At 41.7% G+C, this 20717-nt stretch overlaps 1 protein-coding gene across 1 annotated transcript; it reads right to left on the reverse strand.

The window, feature by feature from the left end:
- Positions 1-88: 88 nt before the first annotated feature.
- On the reverse strand, positions 89-18978 carry LOC308320225 (uncharacterized protein). Its single transcript, XM_080770543.1, has 12 exons — positions 18679-18978; positions 17887-18023; positions 15350-15478; positions 14835-14990; positions 13065-13248; positions 11577-11826; positions 8473-8561; positions 6019-6155; positions 4177-4305; positions 3632-3787; positions 2131-2314; positions 89-1591 (listed from the first exon to the last, which is right to left on the reverse strand). The coding sequence occupies exons 1-12, from the start codon at positions 18773-18775 to the stop codon at positions 1335-1337; spliced, it is 1905 nt and encodes a 634-aa protein (XP_080626669.1). The 5' UTR covers positions 18776-18978; the 3' UTR covers positions 89-1334.
- Between the last annotated feature and the right edge of the window lie 1739 nt (positions 18979-20717).

The following is a 20717-nucleotide window of genomic DNA, read 5'->3' on the forward strand; positions in this document are numbered from 1 at the left end:
TTCATTTATGACACAGCTTGGTTGCATACATGTAATTTAATTAGTGTTATAAACAAAACAGTAAAAACGAGAGGCGTATGATTATGTATAATTTAATGATCATTGTGATGTGTATGCACTGGAACAATCTTTGACCATAACTGTATGCTATAGTACAGTACATACATAATGCATTGGCTGTAATAGTCTCATCATGAATTCCATGAATAGTATTTTGCACTATGTGGAGTGAGAATAATGTTAATTATAAATCACGATTCTAGAATAGATGGACTGTTCACAGCAATGAGAGCAAAGAGAAACTATGAAAATAATAAAAACACCCTTATTCTACTCAACATGTGATTAATAATCAGTATCATATTAACCACATGAACGTATGCGAATGAATGCATGTCATGAATTAATAGCAGAACAGTGGGCAAAAATGAACGATCATTTGGCAAAAATGTATGAACTTTTGGCAAAAATGTATGAACCTTTGGCAAAAATGAATGATCATTTGGCAGAAATGGATGAACTTTTGGCAAAAATGGACTGCATTGTGCTTACAATGTGCTCCCAATGTATGAATGAATGAACCATTGTAAAGCGCAAAGCGCTATAAAAATGCAATTTATTGCAGTGCATCGTGAGAATATATAGGTCAGCTACTTTTGTTATTTGTCGTACTACAAAATATACATTAATGTCTAGAGGTGCACATATAACCACTTAGATGTTTGTTTTGGCATCTTCAGAACTCCATGGTGAACAAGTGTCATAAAGTGACACAAAAACATTGACCTAATTTACAATAGCTACACTTCACACCGATCAACTGATAATCCGGATGATCATTTTAGCCGTTATCATGGAACACAAAATACTACAGGGCTGTACAACATGGATCTTATGTAAACTGAGATGGGCTGTATGTAAACATTTTATATTAGTTTGCTGTCGGGGGCAGAAACCTCCCATCTCCATGTTTTAACTTTTTGTGTTTACACCCTACTTGATCATCACACAAAAGTATCAAAAGTAACAGATCCACAAGCTCAAAACGTGGCACAAAGCGTCAATCTACTATTTATGCTTTTTCTTTTTAATTCTGAAAAGTAACAGTTTTGGACATAATGTGGTTTCCACCGGGTTAAACAGCAAACTGATTTGAAGGCAAGGTTGTGGTCCCCCGCCCCCCCCATTCACGAGTTAGGAATTGTGCACAGAGAGAATGCTCGAGAAAGTCGACGATGCTATTGACAGAAATACAGAAAGTAAGTGTCCAAGAGGCCTATGGAGAACTGGCATATTTACACGTACAGTCAATAAAGTGCATAGATTGTACATTTCTAAGTAGTCTTAGGCCTTTTCCTCAGCAGTTTGTAGTTGAGTGCAATGACCAGAGGACAGAAGGGGACGGTGGGTCCTACGAAGTCCCCGGCGACGATGTTGAGACAGTGGGAGTGGGGTCCGGGCGTCTGCTCCTGCAGCCACTCCCTCAGGCACGTCCAGTTTTTCTGCGTCAGAGAACTCAGCGACTGCTTCGGGTGGGCGGCGATGTAGAAGCTGTCCGCCGTCAGGTTCAGACCGGAGACGAAAAACCCCTCTGGACGAAATGACAAGATTTTTTGGAACATAATAAACCCCGAGTTTCAAGCTGCCATTCTTATTTTGGGTGCAAAAATAGCCAATCTACAAGCTATTATGCAACAGTTACCAAAAGAATACAACACATCAAAATTTATTCATATTGCAGTACATTACTCTTGCAAAATACCGTAAATAACAACCTTTCTGCAAGTCTGCTCTGCGAGACTCGATCTGTCTGATCAGCAAAGCTGTTTTTTTTTGGTATTTTGATTAGGTGTGCCATCATGCTCGTTTGAAGCATGGTGTGCTGTTATGCTTGTTTGAAGCACGGGTAGACAGCTACAGGTGCGAAGAGTTCTTATAACGGCAGTGGGTGCCCACAGTTGGCGCTACTGGACAGCTATTTCAACCAATTAGATTGCTTCGTCAGGACTCGGAACTACCTGTTGTATTATTAGGTATTGTTCCAGCGTTGTGTTGTACCTGGTCATCCCAGGTGTTTCTTACCTGGTCGTCCCAGGTGTTTCTCACCTGGTCGTCCCAGGTGTTTCTTACCGGGTCGTCCCTGGTGTTTCCTCCTCTCCAGGTATGTGATGACCCCCTGGGCTGTGGGCTGGTCGGCCCACCAGTAAGGGATGGCGGGCCACAGCTCCTGGTGGCTGACGGCTGCCTGGTCTTCATAGGACAGCAGCACCTGCTGACCACATGACCACAATGTCCTCAACGTCACCGCCGAGTCCTGAGGAGAGGGGGAAGAGAGAAGGACATTCTGTAAGGTTCCTCAAACATATTAATGTCAAGGTTCCCGGCCCAATTGATGTGTTAGGCCGCAGACCGCCGTATATAAAAATGCTTCGTGCCAGTGAACCCAGAAGAGAAGAAATCTATAAGCTCACAAGCATTGAAGACAATAATTCCATGATCCAATGAGGAGAGAGTACTCTTTTATCAGGTTCATTTGTATATTACAGTTCCAATTGTTTCCACTGTCTATTGATCTAATTTCTCCCTTCACACCAAAAACAACCTAATCTAAAATCTAAACATGAGGCTCGAAAGAGAGGACGCCAAATGGTTTATTGATCTCTCTCTCTCTCTCTCTCTCTCTCTCTCTCTCCCTCTCTCCCTCTCTTTTGTTAAATTCACAAGCCGAGTTGGCTTTGTCCGCAGTGTAAATGTCTTTAAAAGATCCTTTTTGAAAAGTCTATGGGGAAAATGAACGGGGAATTATTTTCCGGGCCTCTCGTCGGGGGTGCGACGCTCTAAATGGAGCATGGGCAGGGGCCCTGTCCAGAGCCCGGGCAGAGGCCTTTTGTGGCGGTTCTGGACGACCGTGGGTCCGACTGACTCGACACCGGGCACTCCCTGTGGGGGTGTGGAACGCGTGTGTCGAATTCGAAGTCGTGGGGCGAACGCTTCTCGAGTTATACGTGCATTACAGCCGTACACACACAGACAGACAGACAGAGACATGGTGCATTAATATAGTCTGTGCTGCAACACTAACAGTAGGCAGAGAGAGAGAACTTACAGTACACGCAGTGTTGTTGAGGACACTCGGGGGGGAGAATGGTTTGATGGAAATTAATCTTGAGTGAACAGAGGTCCTTATAGGAAGTTTAAACCCAAGGTCTTATACTGTATGTACAGCCCCGTGGTCATCCTGAGCACTAAATAAGTTGTTTTATAAAAAGGTATGTAAAATCACTCTCAAGGCTATTGGATGCACAGGCCTTTGACCTACAGAAATGATGTGAACAAAATCATGCCACCCCCTAGGGGACACTAGGGGAAGAACACACAACTCCACACAGAAAGGCCCTTTTGTCAACCCCACCTAGGGTATGGGCACTGATGCCGCAGAGGAGAGAACACGCCCCCAGCGCACGCAGCATCCCCAGCGGGAAAACCCACGACCTTCTAGCTGTGAGGCAAGAGCACTACAGCCACCGTGCACCCAATATAGAGCTATTTAACACTTAATCTGTGCATATCTAATCTGAAAGGAGTGAAAATAATGTTGACCAATAAAACTTTGACAGAAGATGAAACTCACTTGACGTGGACAGAGTTTGGAGCCAAAGAGTTTCTTCAGAGCCCTAATGAAGGATTGATGGAGCTGGTCGCTCAGTCCCTCAAAATGGCTGCAAGCCAGAATAACAATCTCCTTTGGGTGAGAGTCCAGCCATGACGCCACTGATGTCAGCGTTTCCTACAAAGACATAATTGGGTTGCAACCGGTAATTTAACTACTCAATTTCATTTATTAAAATAGATGAAATTTCTGAATGAAATAATATTTTTCTTATTTTTTGGATGGAGGGCATGTCATGATTTCACCATATTAAAAAAAATGCAGCAGATCTGCTGTTTTCGCATGTTTTCAAGCTCACATTGCGTCACCATGCGACATATTGTACTGTACTTTTGTGCGACACCATTGAATGATGACACGTAAAGCATGGTATCAGAAAAAAAATAAAAATAAAATAAACATGCTTCTCGATTAATCAATTCATCTCAAAGTAATCAATAAAATAATCGTGAATAGAAAGCCCTACCGTGGAACAAGATTAAAATATCTAAGCCCCGTATACTCACCAGAACTGTCAGATAAGTGTACAAGGCATGTGCAAAATACAGGTAGTGGGTTGAATCATGTGGTTTCTGTGCAATGCGGAGGTCGAAGTAGCGAATTCCCATCGACAGCTGCTCCACGATGCTGTTATCCTGAAAGAAGGAGAAACATGCACAATACATCAGAACAAAGTAGGAAAGAAATGGTTTAATTTCCATCTCCAAATATCTGACTTAGAGCATTGCAGTAGTATAAGGTGGTCTAATGGTGTCTAATGGTGGCAGCGGTGGCCGAACGGTTTGCGGAGCGGTCTTGATATCGGAAGGTCGCTAGTTCGTATCCCCGGACCGGCACGTTAAAATTACCACCGCTGAAGTGCCCTTGAGCAAGGCATTGAACCCCTACCATGAAATGTTCTATGAGCAGGGCCTGGCTTAAATTATTGAGCTTAGTCCAGTTACCCTGGGTAAACATGGTAACTTTGCTTTGCTTTGCTCAGCTTTTCAGTCTTAGATGCATGTTAAATGCATGGTTGTCCAATCTGTGTGGATAAAGTATGTTAATACAATATAACCATTGCGGCTTAGGAATCCACCACTCCTGAATGAAGTGTCTGGTGCTGGGACTCTGGTGCAACGCACGGGTCCTGGGCCTGGTGAGAGCAGGAGTGGACCTGGTGAGAGCTGTTCTGTGACGATATAGAAGTGTCTATTTGTACGTCTCTAAATGTTTTGATGAATTGAACATGGTGGACCCTCTTGTAAACAAGTGTAATGCTTAATTGGGTCGTCCACTCACAGTTAACAGTCTTTGTATTGAGTTTGTGCTTGAAATGTACTGTAATTCTGCAAACTGTTAATACATATTTCAATCAATCAAAGGACAGGAGTCAACCCACAGAGCCTAGTCCTTCCATGCGCCAGAAGCGTACCTCCCAGCCCTGGCAGAGTAGTTCTGGAGTAGTTCCAACGGATTGTGTGACCTTGGTCTTTGGACTGATCGAGGGTAGTAGCTACTGGGACGTAAGTCGGGACTTGATCACCCCGGCTGGGAAGCCTGAGCGAGGTGTATGATGTTCGAGAGACCCGAAACCCCGATGACCGTGGGATACATCACTGAGGAATACGTCCCAGGTGCATCCGTCTATACAATTGGTGTCTCCCTGATCTCCTATTGAGACATATAGGGTTCGGTTATGCGCACCAGGAATGTGCTCAGTTTTTTTAATGCACTGGGCAGTGAGGTCACAGAGCGCACAGAGTGTGGCTTATTTACGAACGACCACCGCAGTGACACACTCGCACTGGACAACCCAACCTCTGAGTAGGGTCAGTCAGTGCGGGCACACCCGGGGCACAGCGCACTAGATTTTCGAACGACAACGTGTCAGTACTTGCACAGGAGACCCAGAACAGGAAAGTCACGTAGGAAGGTCACGTAGTGCAGCTTTAACTGCAGTCATCTGGTGTGACTCTAGTTAGACCTGTTCAACCACGGGAATTCATTTAACCCGTTGTGGTCTTTCAGTGGTTCTCAAACAATTTCAAGTCAAGGACCCCAAAATGATATGTACTGTATTTGGCTGCCGACCCCCATGAGAGAAAGATGTACGCTTTAAAAAAAAAATATATATAAAATAATCTTTGAATATATATATATATTCAAAGATTATTTTCAAAGAACACATTTTCAAGATTTTTCCAAAAATAGCATATCTGCAGCATATCACTTAGTGCTGTATAAAGGAACCATTTGAAGTACAGTACAGTACAGTACAGTACAGTACAGTACAGTACAGTACAGTACAGTACAGTACAGTACAGTACAGTACAGTACAGTACAGTACAGTGTCTTGTGTCTTGTACCTGTGTCTTGGACCATTTGAATATGAAAGGTCTGGTCAGACAGTGGCACAGTTTATCCAGGAACTTCAGAAAGAGCGACTCGGACCTGACCAGAGGAGAGTGGATGTCCAGGCAGTAGCTCATGGCATCATGGCTTCCTAAAAGCAATACGTTTAATCAATTAGACGGTAGACCTGAGACCAGATTCAACTAAATGACTTCTAAATCATGAAAAACCTGTTTCTCTGTCAGGTGTTCTCAAACTTTTCCATGTCAAGAACCCCTAGAATTATGTATTTGGCCACCGACCCCCCCCCCCCATCTCAAAATATTTAGTTCCAGGGACCACCCAAAAGCAAAGATGAAAAAATTATGGTGTTAATTTACCAAAAGAAACAAACACAAAATGTTTAAATATGCAGATAAGAGGTTTGTGCCCGACAACATGACAATATTATGGTTGTACTTTACTTTAGTTTTGTGTTCTACGTCCTTCAGACAAAAAGGGAAAAAAAATAAAGAGTCAGTAGTTTTATATAAAAACACATCAGTGAATGTAATGATGCACGTCTAAGCTTTGGCATATTGTATTATACAGCGTCAGCATTATCAGTAGCTTCCACACAGTACCTACTACCTCGTGGAAAGTATCGCCATGAGTTTAGGTATAGGAACAGTCAAGCGTATTAAGGTTCAAAACAAGACGAGGTATAAGTACAGTCATTATGTGAGCAGAAAGTGCAGACTCATGACATTAGTGACATTAGTGATGAGCTCAGCATTGAAAAGGTGTCTTTGTGCTTGTTCCTCACCCTCCCTCACGAGACATCCATCTTGATCTAAAGTAAACCACTGCTTTACAAACAGTGGGTCGGGAACCATTTGTGGGTCACGGACCAATTTTTACGGGGCAAGACTGGAACAACGCTAAGATTTTAATTGAAAATATAACATGAATACGTTTCTAAATTAATGTAAATGCCGTGTTAAGTGGTCAGATGGGATGGAAGTTTTGAACATTTTTCAAGTGGGCCCTGATCCAGAAGAGGTTGACAACCAACTGGTCAGGGAATATTATCAAAACAATGTCCAATCTGGGAATAAGATTGCCAAAAACGGCTAAACTCTTTTCCAAACTCCGAACTCATCACATTTGTGATGATGGCTATGGCCGTTTTTAGCCCCCAAGGAGTGTTTTTCGTGCAAAACAAATGCTTTGCAATGGATTCAGAATCATGAAAACCCACTAGTTTGGCCCCTCACGTCACGTTTTACTTAAAGCAGAATGAAAAATTGTAAATTTTGCCTGCATATAGGTTGTTAATGTTAATGGTACAGCAGCTGTCATAGATTCTCCTAGGGGAAACTGAATTCCATTCGTTGTGAGATGTGTTACTAGAAACCCAAAACACATTGGTGAAGACATTTAATGGCAAGGAACTTATTCCCAGATTTGAATATCCCTGACAACAGTGTGTTACAGTAGCCTATAACACAGTCTCATTTGCAACACTTCTTTTTTATCATGCAGTTTTAGTTCCTTTTTGGGGTTTTCTTTTTACTTTGGTTACATGATTGGGAAGGTTGTTACGGACTGCTGGTATAATAGAGGGAGATGATGGTAAAACATTTATTTATTGATTGGGTTATGTAAACAGTAAACACAGGGCAACGTTGCATACTATGCTTAGCTTCTAACTGTATGTCTCCCACTTTGTCAGTTGTTAAGTATTAGTAAGGAACAGTAGTACTACAGTATAAAGTAATAAAAACCTAATTAGTGTGGGAAAAGCAGCATCAGTGAATAAAGCAGAGACTCGGATAGAACTGTCGGGTGGAAACCTCATATATGTCCCAAAACTGTTACTTTTCAGGATTCAAAATGAAAAAAGCATAAAAAGTAGCAGATCTACGAGCTCAAGATGCTTTTGTGTGACATGTAGGGTGACAATAGGAAAGAAAAAACACAAAAGAAACCCCACAAAAACTTATATAAGACAGTTATATAAGCTTGACAGCAAGATGAATAGGCTAAGATAATGTAGAGAATATACTAATATAGAATATAGGCTTACACATAGGAGGGGAAAAAAAGTATGAATAAATTATTAACTAGGGTGTACACAGAATATGGAAAATCCAGAATATAAATGAATAAATCAGTCATCAAAGATATACAGAACAGAGAGAGAGAGAGATCTGACTAAATCATGTCTAACAATATAAATGTTCTTAGATTGGTCTCCCATGAAGAGAGTCTGCATAGACTGCACTGTAGCATATTGCATAGCAAATCTGGTCCCTGGATTCAAATGATTGCTCACACTCATGTGACAGTCTGACATGCAGCAGCTCCTAGTGTTTTGCCATCATCAGTCCGATTTTATACAACGTTTTACCCAGAACTAAAAGGCGGAAAATCACAACTTTAAGCTGAAGCAATAAGAGTTAATATTATAGGCTTGTGAAACCTACCAGGAATAGAGAGGTTTGTTATGGGAATGTCCCACAGCTGCTCTGGTAGACATGTCATCCATTCTTCATCATTATTATTATTGTTGTCACTGTGACGAAGATGATGATCCATTGCAGTTGTTGTCCGCTTTTACATGCATTCCTCATTTATGTTATTGGATCATATTCGTTTTTTATGAGCTATATAACTGGTCTTTTTGCGTGGTGAAACACAAAGGCTATACTGTTCCTCCTGTGCAGTGCAGGTCTCTTTCTTTTCAGGAAATAGCTTTGTTTATGTGAGGGCTGTAAAGGGACCGTCGTAAAATGACACACCGAGAAGAAAATGTAAAAATGGAATAGGACTACCTAACCCCGTTATACTTTGATTGATTGATTGATTGAAATATGTATGATCAGTTTGCAGAATTACAGTACATTTAAAGCACAACTCAATACAAAAGACTGTTAACTGTGAGTGGACGACTCAATAAAGCATTACACTTGTTTACAAGAGGGTCCACCTTGTTAATTGTTCAATTCATCAAAACATTTAGGAGAGTTAGAGACGTAGCCTACAAATAGACACTTCTATATAGCCAAAGAACAGAACAGAACAGGAATTCATCATCAATACATTTGATTTATTGATTGAATATTTTTATTAACAGTTGCAGGGGAAAAAAGCACAGGAAAGTAGCCTACAGTTCAATACAAGATCTGCATGGCCTGCTAAGAGGATTTGTAACAGAAGAAGCCTATGGCTTGTTTCCATTAATTTGGGTGGGGTCCTTCATATTCAAGAATTCAACTGAGAATATGCAAGGGAGGGAGCAGGGGTTTTCGACGTTTTGACAATCATCACTCCATTGTATAAAATTGCATTTATTTATTTTATTATTTATTGATAATGCCTTTCCGATTAGATGCTTTCCAAGTTCTTTGTTAATACACACACCCGTTTGTTTACGGTTACGCGTTCTTTGCTAAAATGTTGGATTCATGTTAAAGTGTATTTACAGGCATTTAAATTAAATATTTTTTATTTTATTTTTAAGGGGGGAAAAAATCACACCCTGTTGAAGACCCATGAAACAAATTCAAATAATTTGTCATTTGAATTGACAGCATTTGAAGGCTACCATGCACCACCATCAATGAGGGCACATACAATAATGAAATGCACATTGAATAATTTGACTGCACTTTATCAACTTTTGACAAGTTGACATTATATACAGTAGTATATATACAGTATACTTAGTAGTATATTCTGCTAAATAATTTGACCATAACTTTATATTTCCTATAACATAATGCATTATAAATATATTTGCTCTGGGTAGGACAGGAGGGTTATACTCATATGAGTGATATCATATCGTATTTGCAGCGTATCTCCATATTAGTTTTTGGTGTAAACTAATGTCCTACTTCTTCTTACAAGAGCGATCTACAGGCTCACAATGCGCCACATCGTTGCAACACATGAGCTTGTAGATCTGCTCTTTTTCTGAAAGATTTTGTAAGTGAAAGTGCTTGTGCTTGAAAGTGTGTGTGTGTGTGTGTGTGTGTGTGTGTGTGTGTGTGTGTGTGTGTGTGAGAGAGACTGTGTGTGTGTGTGTGTGTTTATATTATTTCCTGAAAAGTAACAGTTTTGGACATTTATTTTGTATGGAATACTGTACGTATGTACTGTAACTTTTCCCTGCGTTTACAAAACAAAAATATATTGTTAATACCCATAACATCCCCTAATTACCCATAATGCCTACCGGCAGTTATCATCCACTGGAGTAGAGTGGTGGTGTTAAGCCTGCAGGAACATACTGCACTGTATGTTGGTGTTTTCAACAAAAACATCCCTGTCTACTAAAAACAAACAGAAATAATACAGTGCGAGGACAGTGTGTTTCTGCACGTCAACACCGCTGCTGCAGTGGTAGAGAGGGAAACGATGGGTAAAGAAAAATACCGTCGCTGTCCGGGAGAAACTGCCCAACTACAAAATGTTCAATTTTGAGAAAACCTTAATGCACGTAACTCGAGAACCATAAGCATAAAAAAAAAAACATAAAACATTTGCAAAAGTAGCAGATCTACAAAGGTCGAAGTATCTACTTGTAGACCAGCTACTGCTACCGTTTTTGGTACTTAAAGTACATTTTGATACCAATACGTTTGTGCTTTTACTCAAGTAGATTTTTAATTCCTTCTTTCCTTTTTTTTCTTGTAACAGAGTAATTCAACAGTACATTGCGGTATTTATACTTTTACTTAAGTAAAACATTGGACTACTTTTTCCACCACTGCCAAACAGCTAAAGTACTTCAGCTTCGACCGCGAGTGACCTCGCTGTAGAAGGAAGTCACCATGTCAAACCCAGCTGAACAGACACTATTTCCTTGCTGTCTCGTGACTAATAAATCAATGGTAGCCTGTATTATGCTCAAAGAAATGATCACTCTCTGGCCCTTCTCAAAGGTCAGTGCTACAATATCAGAGAAACACAGGGGGGACGGACAGAGTCTACATAGCAGCTATGTTTGACCTTTTACCACAACAGCAATATTAGCATAAATAGTTGTATAATGTTACTTTTGTAATGTCATCTTTTATTCTTTCTCTCCTTCGAAAATAGGTCATCTACAAGCTCACAAGGCTATTTTGGCCGACGCATAAAATGTAAAAGATTAAAAGATGTTAAACTGAATTTGATGCTACATGAACTCCTTTTACTGGGGACCCTCTGGAACTCCCTCAAGTTCACCAGAAACAGACAGTATCAAATATGAGTAAGTGACGATATACAGAGCCACCTTCCCGACAATATCGCCGGGACAATAATTTATTTTGAGGGGTGCTAGCCCCCTCCTATGCCCAGCTTTGTATGTTTGTGTATATCGTGGAATGTGATGATTTGATTGGCTGATTATGTATGATGATAAGAGCGCCCCTCACTTCACACAAGTGTGATTTAAAACATTTGGACCACAATTCTTATATGAGACGATTCTAAGATGACCTAATGTCAATCTCCATAGAGAAAATTACTTCTGTGAACCAGGGGATGAACGAGTGATGTCAGGACCTTCGGACTACTCCATATAAAGTGCTTGTATCTCTAAAGGGTCTTTTTCCTCAGCAGCTTGTAGTTGAGTGCAATGACCAGAGGACAGAAGGGGACGGTGGGTCCTACGAAGTCCCCGGCGACGATGTTGAGACAGTGGGAGTGGGGTCCGGGCGTCTGCTCCTGCAGCCACTCCCTCAGGCACGTCCAGTGGGTGGCGGTCAGCGTCCTCAGGGACTGCTGTGGGTGGAAGGCCATGAAACCCCTCTCAGCCGTCAGGTTCAGACCGGAGACAAAGAAGCCCCCTGAAGTGGACGGGGAGAACGGTCAGCACACAATAAGTTCAACGTCAAATGTCTCGGTACCCAGGCTTTTATTTTCGTTCGCTATATGGCTCAAAAAACTTAAGCTTGGGGGAGCGTGAGACATTTCCTGGTCTAGGAGTGGGAGTGAACTAGTGCAGAGGGGCGTCGCTCTCAATATAGTGACCAGTGTCCAGCCCCTCTGGACCAGAAAGCACACTGGCTGCGGCAGGCTAGTGTCCTGGTAGTTCAGTGGGTTTTTGATTGATTGATTGAATACCTTATTAACAGTTACTCAAATATGGGGGACGCCAGTTCAAATATGATTATTTTGGGGGGTCCCCAGTTCAAATATGATTGTTTTGAGGGGTCCCCAGTTCAAATATGATTATTTTGTGGCCTGCTATATAGAACCTCAACTGCCCCAAAAGAACCACTGAAGAACCAATATTTTGTTATTTTCACCACTTCCAAGTCCAACCTGGCGTCCCTACTTTGGTCATGTCATTACATCCAACAAAACAATTTCCATGCGTTGTGAGCTTGTACTGTAGTCTAGATCTGCCGCTTCTCTATTCGTTATACGAAGTATATGTATGCTAAGCTAAGTGGTTAATCACATACTGTGTACAGTACCTAGCCTATTGGTGTGAGGACTTCAACATGTGGAAACATGGACACATATTGCCTGCCAAACACGGTCAGTGTGGTTAGGATTCACGGCTGAGAAGACACTGGTGTGTATCCAGGAGCAAAGGAGCCAAAACAGAGCCGGAAACAGCTACCCAGCCAGGGACATTCCACGGTTCACTGTGCGCACTAACATGAAACAGCTTTACAGGGACCTTCCACAGTTCACTGTGCGTACTAAAATGTCCTGCAACACCTGCCAGTGCCATGCTCTCAGATATTTAGTTTGGAACAGTCTATTCAACAGAGGGAAAGTCCTCGTGATTGGACCAATTAGATTCCAGTGTCAATCTGACAACCATGACACCGACACCAATGAATCAGTCAGTGAACTAACCATGTTCCCACAGTTTTAACACCATCCATGGATTAAAGCTAAATTAAATATCACGAGTCACGACTGAAAGTGTGAAAGTCACCTGGTCGTCCCAGGTGTTTCTTAGTCACCTGGTCGTCCCAGGTGTTTCTTAGTCACCTGGTCGTCCCAGGTGTTTCTCACCTGGTCGTCCCAGGTGTTTCTTAGTCACCTGGCCGTCCTAGGTGTTTCTTACCGGGTCGTCCCTGGTGTTTCCTCCTCTCCAGGTATGTGATGACCCCCTGGGCTGTAGGCTGGTCGGCCCACCAGTAAGGGATGGCAGGCCACAGCTCCTGGTGGCTGACCGCTGCCTGGTCTTCATAGGACAGAAGCACCTGCTGACCACATGACCACAATGTCCTCAACGTCACCGCCGAGTCCTGAGGAGAGGGGGAAGAGAGATATACCATGGGGGAGATCAGCTTCAAAGTTCCAAACTGGCCCAAAATAATGAAAACGTAAGAAAAAGTACGAGGCTCCTCAATTGTGTTACCCCTCCACCTACTACTAGCATAGTACTACTAATAATAAGTGATACACAGTGATATCGTCTGGTTACGCGAAGGTAGCGTCTCAGGGAGCAGTTTGGGATTGAGTGTCTTCTTGCTCAGGGACACTTTGACACTATACCATAGGCTGGGACATGAACCGGGAACCTACCGTTTACAGCAGGTGGCCTCTCTACTCTACCCACACAGCTATGGCCGCCACCATGCCACTATGTCCTCTATATAAAAGCCTAAATGCCTCATTCGCGGCTGCAATTCATTGTAGTGACCTGTATCGCGGAAGTGAGCGTCATGGTGGTGCCACCCCCGGCGTTCAGTCATGTGACTCCCGTCCCTTCCTTTCATTACTTTCCTTGTCACCAACGTGGAAGCTTCCCCTCACTGGAGTACTACAGACGCCCCAGAACCGAATGAGGCGTGTACCTTTCTATGTCTATGCTCTACTCCAGTGGTTCCCAAAGTGGGGTCCAGGGACCCCCAGGGGTACTTGAGGGAGTTCCAGGGGGTCTCCTGCAGCTAAATGATAGTTAGGAACTAAATGGACCCTTATGGGTCTGTAACTCTGAGAGTGTACAAATGGAACCAAACGGACCCGCTTATAAATTAGAGTCCCAGAGATAGTAATGCCATTAAATGGGGGTCCGTACCGTAGCCTAATGTATGTCAAACTGGGGGTCCTTGAAATTTAACAGGTTGAGAATCAGCTGTAAAGATCTTCTCTTATGGGGGGTCCCCGCGGACCCCCATTACTCATTACTGTCAATTTGGGGGTCCTTGACATGAAAGAGTTTGGGAACCACCGCTCTACTCTACCCACACAGCTATGCCACCATGCCCCTGTGGCTGTTATGGGTTAGTTCGTACTACTTAAAAAGTGAACTGGGTTCAAGAAGCAGCACTTAGGGCACACTGGAGCAGAATGCTGTCTGAACTGAAGAACACTGTAATTAAAAATGCAGGCACTCAGCAGATGCTCTTACCATGCAGAGCCACTTATGTAAGATCACAGTAAATGGAACGAGCCCTGTAGTCAACACAACAGAAAACATCAGGCGTAGCATCTGATCTGCCTAACCAACGTTATGCGTTAGCTACTGGGCAGCCACAGCTGAGTGGAGAGCCCGCCTTGGAAGCAGAAGGTTCGGTTAAACATTTTTCCAAATAGCAGATGCATGAAGTAACGTGCTGTGATTTTCTTTTCTTTTTTTTTTATCTTGAAAAAGTTCAAACTACTGATTTTAGAAGGCATTTGTAGAATCGGCCTTGGCAGCTCATAACCGATCTACAAGTTCACAATGCATTGCAAGGCTATTTTCGAATTTTTGCCATAAGCTGGTAGATCTTCTATTTGAACCAAATCTTTGACCAAGAATAGTGACACTAGGGTTTGTGCTTGAAGTGCTGCTTGAACTATTTAATCTAACTAAAGTGAAAAAATGAAAGCGGGGCAAACTCACTTCACTTGGACAGAGTTTGGAGCCAAAGAGTTTCTTCAGAGCCCTAATGAAGGATTGATGGAGCTGGTCGCTCAGTCCCTCAAAATGGCTGCAAGCCAGAATAACAATCTCCTTTGGGTGAGAGTCCAGCCATGACGCCACTGATGTCAGCGTTTCCTACAAAGACATAAGACACCATGACAGTTATAACATCTTTAATTGGGTGCGTCATGTAAATACAACCCTTATTGGTTATTAAAAGCTATGTCTAATAGTGGTGCAACAGTGTGTCGATGAGATGTGCTATTTGTTTATGCTATTTTTGTGTGTCACTGTTATATGATGAGGAATAATATTGGCTATATTGTTTTGTCTTTTTGTCCCCAGGTTGATTTTCTTGATAGTTGATATATGAAGATTTTACAAATGATAAAAAGTGCTTCTTGATCATAATTCGATTAATCAAAAAAGTATTCAATAGACTTGATTCAATAGATTGCTAAGATAATAAATAGTGTGTAAGCCCCTATACTCACCAGGACTGTTAGATGTGTGTAGATGACGTGTGTGAAATGCAGGTAGCTGGATGACTCGTCAGGTTTCTGTGCAATACGAAGGTCGAAGTAGCGAATTCCCACTGAGAGCTGTTCCACAATGCTTTTATCCTGAACGGGAAGACAACCATTTAGAACCCATCGGTACAAAGCAATAGAAATAGGCTGAACTTTAATCTGAACGGAGGTCAACCCATCAAAGGAAGCATTAGAAGTAGGTTTCAACTGAACAGAGGAGAACACATCAGTGTGGGTCATATATTTTCAACTGCATATATATTGTTGCGTTCAGACTCTGAAATGCACCAAGGAAGGATTCCCAGCATGCGCCCACATTAATGGGGTGGAGGGGGATTCTGCTGGTACCCTTCCAGAGGACTGATTGATTGAAATTTGTATTTCACAGTATGCAGAATGGGCACATTTAAACGAAAGCCAATACAAAAGCTGTTACTGTTACTGTTAAGGAGAGGGGTGGACAGTGTTCTGTTCACCTCCACCATCTGTTCTCCCCCTCTCCAGGTAGGATTGCATCCAGCTCACTGATGTGCTGTCAAAACCAATTGCTTTTAGCTTATTAACCAGTATGGAGTGGCTTACGGTGTCGAAAGCCTTTTGGAGGTCCAGCATGACCATGCCGGACCTCTGTGGCCAAATGGACCAGTTCCATGTGTACACTCACTGTCACCAAGTTATGGGGGCCTGTTCCTTTAATGTATACCAAACTGGGGGTCCATGAAATGACAAGAACCATTGGCTTATGAATTATATAAATGATGACGCCTTCATGTTTGTTTCTGTTTCAAATCTGCTGTCGAGCCAATCTAACTAAGATATAGGTAACATGAAACAACATTTTCGGAAAAACCCAGGACTACAGTATTCAGTATTTGCTATCGTGCGTCTGGGAATTTATTGTGTGTTTCTATAATGTGTGTATAATTGTATAATATGGCACATACTGTAACCCATTCCCCTAATAGGCCAGTCAATCTAAGATTTGACCCAAAAGACATTGGAATAGTAATCGTTTAAGGTTTTTTATGATCCATAGGGTCATCCAAATAACATATTAAAATCACACCTGTGTGAAGTGAGGGGCGCTCTTATCATCGTACATCATCCAATAACATTTTTTAATATACTTCCCCATGAATTCATTTGTCAACTTATGTTATTATCCATCATACAATGTTTTAAAAATATCAATCTATTTAATGTCAATTTGTTAGCACAAAAAGCCGATTTGCTCAGACACATATGACGTAAATTCTCCTTTCATTGTCAATGGCGAATGTGACACCACCAGTTATGACAAAATGCTGAAATGAAATGAAAAGGAGAAATGAATGAAGTTCATTGTAACTGTGGTGTTAGTTTACAGGTCTAGTTAGACCTGTACCTGTAACAACACCAGGGTGTTCCCTTCCTGGTACAGTAGTTCCCATGCCTATATGCCATAACTGTGGCTCTCAAAGTGGGGGCGCCAGGGGTCCTTGAGGGGGGTTCCAGGGAGTCCCCCGATCTACAGTACAAGCTCTGAGCTTGTACATCGGGGGACTCCCTGGAACCCCCCTCATAACCCCGCTATTTGGCACAAAATATATTCAGATTAGAGGTCCACACGGCCACATACATATCGTCTCTGTCGGGTGGAAACCTCCGATGTCCAAAACCTTTCAGGATCCAAATTAAAAAAACAGCAAAAGCAGCAGATCTACAAGCTCACGGCGTGTCACATTTTGAGCTTCTATATCTGCTGCTTTTGATGCTTTTGTGTGACACTTGTGTGACGCTGTAGTGTAGTGTGATCAAGTAGGGCAGGGGTGGTCCGTGGAGATATTGCATGTGGCAAAGTGAAGATTTTGTATTTTCTTTATTTATGTTCCGTGGAAGTGCGTCAATGTTATCCGAATTACTGGGAAGTCTGAGGTTAATACATTCCACAGAAAAGGCAGTTAGAATCTCAAGAAGGGTGAAGTGTACCAGCTTGCCTGATTGAGTCATCATTATTAGGAAATGTTAATGTCCGTGGAGATATTGCATGTAGCAAAGTGAAGATTTTGTATTTTCTTTATTTATGTTCCGTGGAAGTGCGTCAATGTTATCCGAATTACTGGGAAGTCTGAGGTTAATACATTCCACAGAAAAGGCAGTTAGAATCTCAAGAAGGGTGAAGTGTACCAGCTTGCCTGATTGAGTCATCATTATTAGGAAATGTTAATGTTAATTATTACTATTATTAGAATAGTTCAAATAGCCAATAATAGCCATAATGTATGGATGTAGATCTGCTAGTTGAACTATTTAAAAATATTTTTCAAGATATGGGAAAAAGAGTTTAGGGATGGCACGCCCAAGATATAGGTCCACATGTGTCAGTACTGTAATAACTGTATATCAGTTAAAAATAAATAAATAAAATAAAATACAAAAAGTTAGAATATGTAGGTAGGATGTTTCTGCTTGACAGCGTCCTTGCCATGAACATCATTATGTTATGTATTTTATATACCCACCTGTGTTGTTGCCCATCTGAATATGGCCGGTCTGGTGAGACAGTGGAACATTCCATCTACCAGCCTCAAGGTGTCTGACTCGGACCTGACCAGCGGAGAGTTGATGTCCAGACAGTAGCTCATGGCGTCATGGCTTCCTATTAAATACAGATTAGGCCTACATTAAATACAAACGAAACATTATAGATTCATGTCATTATTAAGTGTGATGTGGTTTGGACAGTAATTAAGTACATGTACAGTATGTAGGCCTACTCAATTTCTGAGATTATTATTTTTACTTGAGTATTTTTTCCAATACTTTTATACTTCTACTCCACTACATCTCAGAGACAAATATTGTATTTTACTCCACTACGATTATTTGAAAACTTTATAGTTACTATAGTTACTTACATTAACATAATATATTTAATGTAAGTATTAAAAAGCACACTTCAGCCCTATACTTTAGCCATTTGAAAATAACCAATCTAAGATTGGCTATTTGAAAATTGAAATGGGACATTATTCTGCACAATGACTATAGGCCTACTTTTGGTACTTTAAGTAGGCCTATTGTTTTGAAAACAATATCCATATCCTATATGTGTAATTGTATTCAAGACAAGTAAATATTGAATAGCCTACAGGACTTTTACTACTTCAAGTACAAAATTAGAGTATCCTAAGCCTGTACACCTACTTCTTCAACCACTGGGTTTACTTTGCAAGTATTTTTTGTTTTACCAAAGCGGCATGAAAACTTTGGCAATAACACAAAAGTGTTAAAAAAAGGCTGTAGATATTTACCAGGTATAGACAGGTGTGTTATGGGAATGTCCCACAGCTCCTCTGGTAAACGTGTCATCCATTCTTCATTGTTTTGATTCCTATGATGATAATCCATTGATTGGAGTGATGTGACGTGCAGCTCTCAGCCAGGGTCAGGCAAATTAAAAAAAGGCTTGAGGCTAGCTCTGTTCCATAGCTCTAAAGCTTGAGGCTAGCCGGCTTTCTAAGGATCATGTGTCTGGATGGATTTGTGTTGCTTTGTCAGTCCAAACAATCAAGTTTGAGGGTGGTGTACTCGCTTTTACTGACAGCGATACATTACAATCTGAACAACGTGGACTCTGTTGTCATTTTGTCAAGAGAGAACATACCTACCAATGTTGCCAGATCGATTTCGTGAGAGAAATAAGCTAATCTAAATGCAACCGCATTAGAGCTATGGACCAGAGCTATATACCATGGCAAAACATATTTTCAGATGGGGATCCGCAGATTCTGCTCACTGCAGACAAAAAAAGATTAATTTGGGAGTCGTTTTGACATTAAAAATGTTCGAGAAACACTGGTTTAAAAACATTGAAGAAGCAAGGCCAAATTAAGCAACAAGCCAAAAGTCGCTTATAATAACCAGACATGGCAACACTCATGCCTACTTTTGGAAACAAGGGACCGTCGCAAAAGTATGGCAAGACCATTTCCGATGTGATGATGGGGACGGGGCGTCTTTTTTCCCTTTTTTAAAAATTAATTGTTTAAATACTTTATTTACAGTTTGGGGAAAAAGTGATGTGATAGGAGAAACAACAGGCAAACGTTGATCAAGATAACAATTATTCTACATTTTCTAGATTTCTTCATGTAATTTAAGTAATGCAGAGGTTTAACAATAATGGAACTCTTATAATGTAAACTCCATCATTTATAGGTGGGGACCATAGAGTATATATACAATAACTCTATGGTGGGGACCACCACCACCAGGAACCCCCTCAAGGACCACTGCATGGTGGTCCCAGGCCGGAACACTGGTTCAGAGCAACTGTTATAGTCAACAAATGATGAACGCAAATCGTCACGTGGAATGCAATTAAAACAGAGAAACTAGGTTACCAGATATCAACCTAAACAACATGAATCAACCAGACAGTGTCCTTGTGGTTAGAGTGTCCGCCCTGAAATTGGGAGGTCTGGGGTTCGATCCCCGGCCGGGTCATCAAAGACTGTAAAAATGGGACCCAATGCCTCCCTGCTTGGCACTCAGCATCAATGGGTTGGATTTGGGGGTCAAATCAACTAATGATTCCCGAGCGCGGCGCACGCTGTGGCCCACCGCTCCCAAGAGATGGGTCAAAAAGGAGTACAAAAGTTAGACTATGGAGATAACAGGTTTCTGGCAGACAGCAACTTAACATTAGCACTAGTGTCAACAGAGCGTGTCGTCCCTGAACCGGTCTGGTTAGTTTGCATCAGAACACATGGTTCCTGGAATACTGTAAAGCTTGCCAAGCTTCACGGGCGTACAGCCAGCGGAACGGCTCAGCCTGGTATTCCTAAACGTAACCTAAGTAAACTGTGCTTGAATGGTTAACTAAATCTAACCTTATTCCTAACATTAACTCACCCGCCGCCAAGTTCGCCTTATCACGGCTGATTAGTATTTCGCTTATAACAAAAAGTACGTTTTGGGTGGATTCAATGACAATCGCGGGACATGTTAAGTTCCAATTTCTTTACTTCCTGACTGAAAATGCACTTGGTGTGGCGAGAGACCTCCACCAGATGGCGCTGTGGCCCCAAATGAATTCAGTAAAATGATGATCACGTAGGCCGTTAATTTATAAACAAAAATGACTCAGTCATTATTGCCAGCTGCAGCAAGTTCTCATTTATGAACATATAATCAGTTTGTGTGACGCAGCCCCTGCCTCAGCTTACGGCTTTATACGTTCAGCATTCAGAGTATGGGTTTTATGACATTCAGACTATAGGTCTTATGGGTCTTAAGTCTCCCATTGGCTTAGAGGCAGCCTAGAGGCTGCGGCAGACAATAATGAAAA

Source organism: Protomyctophum bolini, assembly GCF_963924005.1.
Source record: "Protomyctophum bolini genome assembly, chromosome: 8".
NCBI classification, from domain to species: domain Eukaryota; kingdom Metazoa; phylum Chordata; class Actinopteri; order Myctophiformes; family Myctophidae; genus Protomyctophum; species Protomyctophum bolini.

Coding starts and splice junctions, on each gene's coding strand:
- LOC308320225 (XM_080770543.1), bottom strand. CDS start 18,775: ATGGATTATCATCATAGGAATCAAAACAATGAAGAATGGATGACACGT. Junction 4,306..6,018: donor TCAAATGGTCCAAGACACAG/GTACAAGACACA, acceptor TCCTTCTTTCAG/GATAACAGCATCGTGGAGCA. Junction 2,315..3,631: donor CCAAACTCTGTCCACGTCAA/GTGAGTTTCATC, acceptor CCCTCTCCTCAG/GACTCGGCGGTGACGTTGAG.